The 12,608-nt window shown below is 42.4% G+C and overlaps 1 protein-coding gene across 1 annotated transcript in view; it reads right to left on the bottom strand.

Annotated features, from left to right (window-relative positions):
• APAF1 (apoptotic peptidase activating factor 1) overlaps positions 1–12,608 on the bottom strand; it is a 78,498-nt gene that overhangs the window by 62,717 nt on the left and 3,173 nt on the right. The window contains exons 3-6 of the mRNA XM_034777184.1: positions 5,904–6,084; positions 5,194–5,383; positions 3,790–3,987; positions 3,121–3,304 (exon numbers count right to left, since the gene is read on the bottom strand). Coding sequence (XP_034633075.1) covers positions 3,121–3,304; positions 3,790–3,987; positions 5,194–5,383; positions 5,904–6,041 — 710 coding nt within the window. The 5' untranslated portion in view covers positions 6,042–6,084. The remainder of the gene's footprint in view (positions 1–3,120; positions 3,305–3,789; positions 3,988–5,193; positions 5,384–5,903; positions 6,085–12,608) is intronic.

Raw genomic sequence — 12,608 nt, 5'->3', positions numbered from 1 at the left:
TGCATCCTTGTTTCAGACTTCATTGAGGGAACTATGAGGAAACAACACCAAGCTTCCTCTTTGTGCTCAGGAAAACCAGTATCCAAGTTTTCTGGGGAATGTATTTATCCTGTCATGCATGAACTGAATATTCAGATTCTGCTGCTAGTGAGAAAAAATGAGTTTAAGTGACCAAAGATTTCAGAAAGGCAGGTTAAGTGTGCCACTAAAGTTGATTATTGAATATGTCAACAAGGGAGGATTGCTGATCTTTCATAAAAATCTGCACTTCTCTTATTTGAAAGAATCAGGATAGCACTTCACATTTTAAACCTCTCGCACTTCAACCAGGAGTAGGAGTTGCTGTCATCACAAAGTAAAACAAAAATAAAAATCAAGAATTAGTGGAATGACCCTTACACCAAAGCTCATTACTATAAAAGCTTCATGGAGGACTACACATCGGTGTTCAGGCATTTTCTTGGAAACAAAAATTTTGCAACATATGAAACAGTAAAGCAAAGAATGTGTGTGTGAACAGCTCTCTATTTTTCTGCCTGACACCATCTATGGAGCTTGCAATATTACTACTCCAACTAAATATAGAAGTCTCTGACTGCTTCCTCAAAGTTCATTTTTAGATACCTCTCCTGCTTGTTCTAGCACTGCTTTACAGTACAATCAGAAACATATCTCAAACATGTCAGAAGTTCTGCAGCACCAGAGATGTTAGTTGACACTTCCAGTCAATTGCTGATTTGTCACTTTTCCTAAAGTTTGAAAGTAGTTGGGCTGTTGGATATACTCAGTCATATCATTACTGTGACACTAAATTATCATTTAAATAAAGAACTACTTTCACTTTAAGAACCTGCTTCAGGCCAAACAACTTTTGAAACCAAGTCTATTCCTTAGAGAAGGATAAGATTTTCTGCAACGGTATATGCCTTACATTGTTGTGTGACACATGCAAGATATCTGAAGGACATTTGTCTGACATTTCCTGATAGAGCAATTAAATCTTGCTGATTTCTCCTCAGGTTTCTCTTTCAATGACAGATATTTGGTTTCTGAATATCACCACCACTTCAAAGATTACATATTCTTGGCAGCCATAACTTCAGATCTAACCACAAGCTATGGTTTCAAGTCAATCAGTGAGAAACCATACGTAGTATTTCTATATTTTCTTTTTGCCTTCTGAACCATCATTGGAATAAACTATCACTGACTTTTTCACAAAAGATTCATCTTCACAAAAGGACTCCTCTTTCCATGTCATCCCACAGCCAGAACTAATCTCCAACATAGACTGAACAACGAAAGCAACATGGTTGGGTAAGGCTTAGCGCTGCCCTGGGGTGTCGTGAACAATCACAAACACCGTGTCTAGTGTTCTTAATGACACATTTTGTCATAGTCTGTGTGCATAGGTACTTCATGGTGTACATCAGGGGTCGTCAACCGATGGCACGCGAGCCGATTTTTAATGGCACACTGCTGCCTGCCGGGGTCCCGGCAGTGGGCTGAGCCAGACCCCGGCAGGTAGCAGCGTGCCATTAAAAATCCTGCCCGACCCAGCCTGCTCTTCTCCGACCCGGGCCCTCTCTGGCGGGGGCAGGGGGCAGAAGCAAGCTTGCTCCTGCCAGCTGCTGCTGTACAGCAGGCTCCACCGGCAGCCAAGCTTCCCCCTCCCCCGCCTCTTCCCCCAGCGTGCTGCGTCGAGCCCGGCCTCCTCTCCCTCCCTGCTGCCGATGGCCCTTGCGAGGGAGGGGAGAAGAGCAGCCCCAGCGCCCTCGCTGCTCAAACCGGTAAGGAGGCGGGGAAGGGAGGCAGGAGCGGGACCTTGGGGAAGGGGGTTAGGAGTGGGGCGTATCCCTCCAGCCCCCTGCCATGAGCCGCTCAGGGCAGGGGGCTGGGAGCACCCCCCGATCCCAGCCCACCCCCCCAGCCCTCTGCCCTGACCCCTGCACCGCAGCTCCCTGCATCCCCCCCACATCCCCTGCCCTGACTCCTGCACTCCCCACATCCCCACCCTGAGCACCAGATTGGCAGCGGGCTGAACGGGGCCGACAGCCAGGACCCTGGCTGGCAGGAGCCAGCAGACGGAACCCCAGACCAGCAGCGAGCTGAGCCGCCCGGCCCGCCACCGGTCTGGGGTCCCGGCCCCGCTCAGCCCGCCGCTGGTCTGGGGTTCTGGCTGCCAGCCCAGCCGCCAGCCCCGCTCAGCCCGCTGCCAACCTGGGGTTCTGGCTGCCGGCCCCTTGCCAACCGGGGTTCCGGCTGCAGGCCCCGCTCAGCCCCTTGCCGGCCTAGGTGAACGGAACCCCAGGCCCACAGCGGGCTGAGCAGGCTGGCAGCTTAAGATCTGCATTTTAATTTAATTTTAAATAAAGCTTCTTAAACATTTTGAAAACTTTGTTTACTTTACATACAACAGTAGTTTAGTTATATTATATATAGACTTATAGAGAGAGACCTTCTAAAAATCGTTAAAATGTATTACCGGCACACGAAACCTTAAATTAAAGTGAATAAATGAAGACTCAGCACACCACTTCTGAAAGGCTGGTGTGCATGATTAATGGGAAGTCCACTATTCTGCATAAAGTCCAGGCACAAATCATGTTAAACATGTAACTCTATCAGCAGAATTTTCATATTCATGCGCATATTCACATCCAAGACAATTCTACGCTGAATCACTGGCAAGGGTTCTCGCTTTACAACAGTAAGTTGATCTAAAAGGGATATACTACTACATAGTGCACATTATAAATCCTTTTACATTTTCGTGTATGTAATTCCGTTTTGGCATGCCTTCCTGAATCCACCACGCAGTGTCTGGGAAATCCTGATATAGGGACTTTCATTTGAGAATCATAATATGTTTAAGAGTAACCCAACTTCTTGAAAATCTTTCTGGTTCTGCCTTATGTAACATTTCCTCACAATTTACAGCATTACCTCCAAGGATATTCAAAGACTAAGTTGGAAAGAATTGAAAGGGTGACCATGGTGTTACCTCATTTTACAAGTTTTGAAACCAAGTCACAAAAAGGTTAAGCAACTTGACCAAGATCATGATTTTTTACATATAGCCTAATTCCTCCGACACATCTTTTATCCCACTAACAGTACCTGGGGTATTTGCGTAGTATCAGCAGACGAAGGCGATCTTTAGCCTCCTCAATATTAAGCGGTGGCCTTTGTGAAAGAGAGAAGTCCTGGTCTAGTCTACTACAAAGATTCTGGAGTTTCATTAGGAGCCCCGCCTTGTCTTGTTTTCCAACAGAAATCCAATGTACTCCTCCTGGGAAGCAATCTAACAAAGAAATGATGCAAAGTTAAAATTCATATTTTTAGTTGAAATATATTTGCTATGAGTGACAAATACAAGCAAAATTATGTCAATAAATTACTTTATATATAGCTAAGATGGGAATAAATTTTAGGCTCTGATAAGCAGTTGTCAAACTAGATAAACATATTTTGAAATGTGAATAATACTTCCATAATTCTAAATCCAAATACATTTGTACATCACCAAAGTAAGAGTGAACTGCTTATGTCCTTATTTAAAATACTATCCAGAATGGAAAGATACTCTGGGGACCTTTTTCTATGAATTACAGCAATATCCAATGATCCTAGAGTATCAGATGATGATCAGAGGTATAAATACTGGATGAGATTTTTTAGAAATGCCCAAATCATTTAGAAACCTGAATCCCATTTACCTGCAATGGGACTTAGGCTCTATAATAATTATGAAAATTTGGTATGTGCGTAAAGAAAGGGCATCTGTACCTTCCAAGAGATGGTGATCCCGTAGTGCTTCTGCTGTTAAAACAGACTTCCCACAACCTGCCATTCCATAAACAGTAACCCAACCTGGTTCATTTCTTAAGTTGTACAGTTTCTGTTGAATTGCTTTTACCAGCTTTGGACGAGTAACAAATACAACTGGTCTTTGTGGTACTCCACCTTCACAGAGGACTGTCCTCACTGAAATGTAAAAAAAACACCACCATACACAGAAATAATTTCTAAGTGATTTTTCCCCAGCTCTTTAAAAACAAACAAAAAAACCACCTACCCATCCCCAAAAAACCCAACAACCCAAAACTTTTTTCCCCATCATAAAAAGTACTGGATCACCAGTTGCTGAAATCCACTGCTTGTCCCCAGAACAGGGGATCATTAAAAAGGGGATAGAGAATAAGACTGAGAATATATTATTGCCCTTATATAAATCGATGGTACGCTCACATCTCGAATACTGCTTACAGAGGTGGTCTCCTCATCTAAAAAAAGATATACTGGGCACTAGAAAAGGTTCAGAAAAGGGCAACTAAAATGATTAGGGGTTTGAAATGGGTCCCATATGAGGAGAGATTAAAGAGGCTAGGACTCTTCAGCTTGGAAAAGAGGAGACTAAGGGGGGATATGATAGAGGTATATAAAATCTTGAGTGATGTGGAGAAAGTGGATAAGGAAAAGTTATTTACTTATTCCCATAATACAAGAACTAGGGGTCACCAAATGAAATTAATAGGCAGCAGGTTTAAAACAAATACAAGGAAGTTCTTCTTCACGCAGCGCACAGTCAACTTGTGGAACTCCTTACCTGAGGAGGTTGTGAAGGCTAGGACTATAACAGAGTTTAAAAGAGAACTGGATAAATTCATGGTGGTTAAGTCCATTAATGGATATTAGCCAGAATGGGTAAGGAATGGTGTCCCTACCCTCTGCTTGTCAGGAGATGGATGGCAAACTATCATTGCCTGTTGGTCCACTCCCTCTGGGGCACCTGGCATTGGCCACTGTCGGTAGACAGGATACTGGGCTAGATGGACCTTTGGTCTGACCCGGTACGGCCATTCTTATGAAAGGTCTTCCTCCTGACTACCACTTCACAGTCAAGTATTTGGATTTAAATGGAAATGTGGGACATGTAAGCCTTCACTTAAATAATAACCAACAAAACATTTCTTAAAATAAAGTTACTGGACATGAAACTGCACCATTTTCAAACAGAACCACTCTCTCCCCGCCTCATATGCCAGATGAAATATGGAAACATTGGCTAGTGCCAGATCAAACTGCCTCAGGAAGCAGTACTTGAAGCAATATCCTTACTCATTTTATAGTAATTAAACTAGGATTTAATTCTTTATCTTCAAGAATAGAGAATGCAAGCGTTATACTGACCATACGAAGTAACTCCATCCATAGACTTATTTCCATTACAAGAGGAGATAATAGGGATCGCATCCTGAAGAAGAGCAGCCAGGTCTTTGTACCCTTCATGAAGCAGTGCGTTATAGAAGGATATGTATGAATAATTATCTTTTGCAAGAATAATTTTTATTAGCATAGCAGCTCGTTCTTTCTGTGTAGTCTAACAGAAGCAAACAAAATAAAATAATCTGTTATATACAATCACAAAAATTGGGAGATCTATTAGGTCATCTAGTTCCAACACCTGGCTAGTTAAGGACTGGGCTTCTTATTGCCAGGACCACTTGCTGCTATTACAGGTCAGATAATGGACCTGCATTAAGACTTAAAGTTAGGTGTGTATTTGAATATCTTGCTGAATTAAAGTATGTAAATAGTCCCATATCAAGTTTAGGTACCTTGCTGAATCATGGCCTAAGACAGAAGTGGGCAAACTATGGCCTGCGGCCCGTCCTGCCTGGCCCCCGAGCTTCTGGCCCAGAGGCTAGCCCCGGCCCCTTCCCCGCTGTTCTCCCTCCCCCGCAGCCTCAGCTCACTCGCTTCACCGTCCGACGTGGCCCTCAGGCCAAAAGGTTTGCCCACCCCTGGCCTAAGATGTCAGAAAACTATTCAGACGAGTACTCTAAAACATGTTGAGCAGTCTAGGAATAGGAAAGTGATTAAGAAGATATGCATTTTACCTGTGCTTTTACTTTCTCCTCCTCCTGTAATGTTAGTACTTCATCGGCAATCATATGATCCATAATGTAAGAGGTCTTGATGTCTCTTACCAATGCTTCTTGATTCAGAAGCAAATGATTTCGAGATTTCACATCCATTTTTCCTCAGTGCAGAAAAAACAAGTTTGCACAGGAACATGAGCTAGTCAAGACATTAAGAAACTAATCAATTTCAAAATATATTTCCTTTTACAGAATGCAACTTAAGAAAAGTGACAACAGTATTCCCAACATTAACTCCAGGTGAAATATAGCTGATCTTCACTTAGTTTCATGTTATGAATGCTTCTTACTAGAAAGTATACAAGCAACCAACATTTCAGCCTACTACTGGTGTTTCTTGAGAACACTATAAAGATTTTCATATTATCCTCTCTCCAAAATGCTCAGATGCTTATGTCCAGCTGGGCTGATGAATGTAACAGATTAAGAAAACAGAGGGAAAATCCCACCTCCTGCTTCTGTCCATTCCCAACCACCAAACTCCTACCTAACTTCTAACTCACCCCCACTCCATTTCCCCATCAATCCTGTCTCCTGCTCCTATCCTCCCCATTCTCTTCCAATGCCTGGCTCCTACTGATGCTCCCCAACCTCCAGGCTCCTATCCCACCCTTCTGGCTTCTGCTCCAACTCCTCCACCCACCATTACATCTGAGTCAGGCTGCTTCCTCTTCCACTCCATGCTCGCTGTGTGCCAGCAGAAGGCATCTTCTTTCCCATGCTCTCAGTCTCCCTGTTCTCAGTTCCTGTGCCTGGTACCACAGCAGCAGCAGGAGAAATTGCTAACCAAGTCTTGTTCAGCTCTTGCAAACCCAGCATAGAGCATGCTCAATAGGTGCTCTATGGGGATGGTGCATGAGCAGTCGAGTTGCAGACACGAGCTGTGTGGGGATGGAGTATGCTCAGTGCAGATGGAATCTTCTGAGAATTTAGCTGCCAAATTCTACCAAGCCTCCCCTAAGCATGTACAAACTGAGACTTTTCAAGGACTTATGGATTTGGGCAAATTTTCACAGGAAAGGCAAAAGGTACAACCCTGACAGCAGGACAGGACAAGTCCCCTCACCCTCCCCGGCCAAAATTCAAGTCCCTTCTCCAAAGCATGGAGGTGTTTGAGCTTCTTAACAAAATCACTGAAATGTATTTATTTTTAACATCAGCAAACAACATACTTTTCCTAATCTCATTCTCAGGAACCAAAAATCAGCCTTAGGCAGACACCCAGTATGGAAATTTTCAGCCCAAATGGTTTAAGTTTGGCAAAGTTAAAGCCCCCAAAACAAAAGATTCTCCTAGGAGTAGAGAGTTAAAGAAACCCCTGCGCTCAAATGGATCCTCACTGCAGGATCAAGGTATAAGTTACCCTAAAGTGGGACAGATGGGGAGGAAGGCAAAGATCAAATTAATCAGTTGAGAGAATGCATTATATTAATGGTGTCTGTCCCCAATCTCTTCCCAGGGAGAGGAGAAAGTGCTCCCTGCTTCTCTGGGGGCAAATAGACCCCAAGAGCCACTTAGCTGCTCATAATCCCCACCCTTCTTCAGCTCACCCTCCCTCAGGATCCTTGCCCCAGGGACTGTTTTCCTCTTAGCTGCTCCTCCCACACTCACTGCACCCTCCCTCAAGGCACAGCCCTATGGCCTCACCTCTTCTTTTATTGAGATTGACACCCCACTGGCCCCCAACCGCCAACACCCCACCACCACAGGGTACCCTATGCTCTCCCACCATGCCTGGGTACCCTGCCCTCCCTAAATGGCACTCCTGGCCAAGGCACCCCAGGACTTCCCCATAAAAGCTTCTATTATCCCCATGCCTCTGTAGGGCGGGCACAGCGATGGGGACAAGTGGTGTGCACTGAGGCTGCCTCTCAGTGGGAAGCACAGGCCACTAGCTGCATGGAGGTTGGGGGGAAGGGGGAAAATCACCCTGAAGCCCCTCCTCCCCCCAGGACACAGACTCAGTGGTGAGACTGCGCCCGACCCTGACACAGCGCAAGGGCCGGGCCTGTCCCATAAACACACTGGGGCCTTGCCCCTCTGCGCTAGGCGCACTGCGACAGTGAGCTATAGAGACAGAGTCTTGCAAGCTCACCCAGCCTAGCCCTGCCCCCCACTCCCCAAGGCAGTGATTTATGTCTCTCCCGGCTGCTTCTGACGTGCCTGCTTGAGCAGGGCCATCCTTAGGATTTATGGTACCCTACCAAGTATTGTTAAACTGGTGCCCCTATGCCCGACTTGCTCTTAGCAACACAAACATAAGCTTACAGTATTGGAAAACTTGCCACATGCCCTTTATTAAAACCAGTTTAAACAAATTAAATACACTATAATGCTGATGGACCATACTTGCACTAAAGAAGTACTGTTATAGAAAAAATTCTGATTTATTGACAGAATGATCCAAATAATATATATTTTTTAATTTGTCAACATTTTATTGGAAATTTCTATGAAGCGGTATTGAAACAAGGATTTGTTTTTAATTACAAGCAATCTTTCTGGCTTTTTTGGCTGCAAAAAGAGTAATAACGTCATTGTATGACAAAGACAAAGTGATGTCTTGTTCGATTGCAAGAATAGCAAGACCAGTCAAGCATTCCTGACTCATTGTAGAGCGGAGATAGTTTTTAAACGAGCTTTAGTTTTGAGAAACTCCGTTCTCCTGATGCTACTGTTACAGGAATTGTCAGTAGAATACGAGTGGCAATGTACACATTAGGATATATGTCAACAAGTTTGCTGGTATGAATAAACGGTACAATGTCCACCACCAACTTTGCATGTGGCAACACTGATAATGTACTCAATTCTTCGTACAGTTCAAGTCCATTTAAATCAAAACTATCACCGTGCTTCAGGAGGCTCTCTAGGTTCTTGCACTTTGTCATTAGCTGCTCTTGTTTTCCTATTTCACTGAATTTAGTTATGTCATACAAAAATCCAAACTGTTCATAGTGTGCTTGTAAGATATTAAACCTTTCATCAATGGCAGATATTGCTTTATCCATCACATTAAAAAATTCAACCTCAAATTTCTTTTCTGGATCTTCTAATGGGCTCATCTGCTCCTTCATATTCCGCTTGCCATTTTTTTCCTCGAAACTCATCACATTCAGACATGGAAATTTTGATTCTACACCGAGTGCCTCTGCAAACTCTCTTGCTGTAACCTGTGCTTCTCTGAATCCATTTTCTCTGTATTTCACTAAAAAGTCTTGTGCGTTGTTTAGTAAGGTAAGTGTTGAATCAAGCTGCATCACTGGACTCTGCATTATTTTGCTTACACTTGAGATTTTAACAAGAATGTCATACCAGATTATGACAGATGCTAGAAACTTTAAGCTGGATATTTTAGAGGCCAATGACTGTGCTTCACTTTTAGCTTTTGGATCTCTGGCTTCTTCCGAAATAGCAACCAGTGCTTCATAAACTTCCTCAGATTGATACCTCAAAGTTTTTACACTTTCTATTCTGCTTTCCCAGCATGTCTCAGATAGAGGCTTAACAGTAACACCACTGACATGTGCTTTGAATATTTGCCATCGTTGAACGGAAGCTGAAAAGAGCTCGTAAATGCGTTGCAACAAACCAAAAAAAGAAATACCTTCTACAGAAGACTTGGCCATATCACACAAAATCAAATTAAGGCGGTGGCATGCACAGGGAACAAAAAAGGCTCGTGGATTTTCTGCCAGCAATCTAGCTTGCACGCCAGAAATGCATCCTCTCATATTGGCGCCATTATCGTAGCCTTGTCCTCTAATGCTCATTATGGACAATCCCATTCATTTTAGTTCATCAAGGAGAGCTTGAAGAAGTCCAAAACCTGTAGTGTCCTCTACTTCTAAAAATGTGATAAGTGATTCCTTAACTGTAATCTGTGCTGAATCACTAATGTCGACAAATCTCACTACTAACGACATCTGTTCCTGATGACTTATGTCCGGAGTGCAATCTAGAATTACAGCAAAATATTTTGCCAAAGAAACCAATGAAACAATTTTGTCTCTCACTTTACCACTCATTAGAATGATCAGTTCATTTTGAATTCTTGACCAAACAGTGGTCATGTATTTCATTTTCAGTTACTCTTCAGAGATGTTCATTCATCATTCGTCAAATTTTCCCAGCAGTTGTACAATGCCCAAAAAATTGCCATTTTGGGGCTGGTATAATTTATCAAACCTTCCTTTAAAAGCAAGACTGTTGTTGATAGATATTCAACAATAGATAATAGATGTTCAAGAACACGACGCCAATGCTGCTTCTCTGACTCCATCAATCTTTGATTTTGGGCATCAAGAGTTGTCTAATTTTTTAACCTTACACTCAGCTCAGACCATTTGTGCATACTTTCAATATGGTGTTGTGCCTTTTCATGTTGCGGTACACCTCTACCCCGATATAACGCTGTCCTCGGGAGCCAAAAAATCTTACTGCGTTATAGGTGAAACTGCGTTATATCGAACTTGCTTTGATCCGCTGGAGTGTGCAGCCCCGCCCCCCCCTGGAGCGCTGCTTTACCGCGTTATATCCGAATTCATGTTATATCGGGTCGCATTATATCGGGGTAGTGGTGTACTGTGTGACTAAGATTTTGCCAATCATTAATACCCACGGTCGCTATGTTAAAATTGCAACTGTTGAAAATCTTGCACGGGAAACAAAATACAGCATCCTTGTATGTAGAGTACACAAGCCACCGTCTGTTGACAATTTCACAGTTAGAAAGTCATTTGTAGTAATTGTTTTCTGTGAATTTCCTACCTCTAATGTCTTTAGTATATTCAAGACCTTCTATTTTCACGGGGCCTCTCTCAAGTATAATGGTGCGTAATTCATTGTTTAAAGATTGCAGCCATGCACCAATGTCATCCATATCCCATGCTAGTACAGTTTCAACTGTTGTAAATTCTTGTTTTGTGTCTGCATCTGTTTCAAATGATTGTTTCATGTTTTGTTGAGTTTCTTGAGCTTCATCTGCATAAAAATTTTCTTCGGCAGTTCTTTGATTTTCTTTGATGATCTTGATCAACTTCGTTGTTTTCATGACGTATAAACTTAAGTATAGAACCCTTCTGTGCTTGTATAGCTAGTTCTATTTCATCTTTCCATTTTCTTTTTTTGTGATACGGAAAGTTGTTTTCAATACGACATAACTTATAAGGGTATTTTTTAAAGAAATAACTGTTTAAATTATTGTCAAATTATCAGAAATATTATTTAAAATAACTAATATAGGATAGCCATGAGTCTGTGACCTTGAGTTAGTGTGGAGACACCTCACAAGGCGCTCCACCCTGACTGAAACACAATAGAGTTGGAAACCCATGTCATTTTTACAAAGTCACTTTTTAGTTTTAAATGTGTAGTGGGCGTCAGTCTTAATGTTAGTTACAACTCTATATAAACCTTATAGTGTAAACAGACCAATGGCATTATCCAGTTTAAGAAGCTGGGTTTCCAAGCAGCAGGAAAATAGGACCCTAATTTTATTCCTAGGTAAAGCACAAAGTGACCAAAATGAAGTCAGCACAGAATCATCTCATCTGGCGTAAGATAGGACAGAAATGTTACAGAAGTCCTATCCACTAAAATTAGTGCAGCATGAACAGAGACCAGCTAATTTCTTTTTCTAACCTAATGTGCCCTTGTTACAGAAGGACCCTCTCCAGGTTTTGTCACTCATCCTTTCTGATAAACATGACACTGAACTTCCCTCACTAGTTCATTTTACATAGATAACTGAGTTGTCAAATGATGATAACTTCTGATCACTTGCAATCTTGACTGGATACACTGCTCTACAGCCAAAATGCTTCTGAAATAAATATAGTCAAACTTTACTAATTCTGGGTCACTGAGAACGAAAATGATGCTTAAAATTGTTGATTGGCTCTTGCTTTCAAGATATGCTATTGGGTCAGTATATACGACCCTTGACTTGGGAATGGCGGAGGATAAGTGAGTTATAAAGGGAAGGGATCTCAATTTAAACCAGAAATGACTAAAATACATCTTTGACTGGATCTATGAATAAATCTATGACTGGGAATGGACAGTACTTGCTTTTTAGGCAAACAATGAATGATGCAATCTGAAGCTGGTATTGCGTCATACATGATATGAATTGCATCATTTTATTCCTAGAAGTCACGGATGATGCAATCATAACGAAGCTTACATCACTCTGCTGAACAAATTGCCCTATATCAGCTCTACAAATCATACAGTGTCGTGCTCTCTTATTTGTCAGTGTTTGATTTTGCAAAGGGACACATTTCTGTTTAGCCAAAGTGAGCAGAGATGCCTCGTACTTGTGTGAACAGTGCAGATAACTTCTGCTATGTTTGTGGTGAAGTGACTTTTGCATCACAAAAGCGCAGTATAACCACTATGGTTAAGAAAGCCTATCACCTTTATTTTGGCTGCAAAATTGGAGATCAGGACAAGAGGTGGGCCCCACACATATGCTGCACCACTTGTGCAACAAAACTTCGCCAGTGGTTGAACAGGAAAAGGAAATCTATGCCTTTTGCAGTGCCAATGATTTGGAGAGAGCCAACAGATCATAGCAGCAATTGTTACTTCTGCATGGTGCCTCCAGTTGGGAAAGGTGTGTCAATGAAGAAAAAGTGGACTGTGCATTATCCAAATATT

This window comes from Trachemys scripta, chromosome 1 (assembly GCF_013100865.1).
Source record: "Trachemys scripta elegans isolate TJP31775 chromosome 1, CAS_Tse_1.0, whole genome shotgun sequence".
Classification (NCBI taxonomy): domain Eukaryota; kingdom Metazoa; phylum Chordata; order Testudines; family Emydidae; genus Trachemys; species Trachemys scripta.
This window is presented reverse-complemented; position numbering and strand designations above follow the sequence as displayed.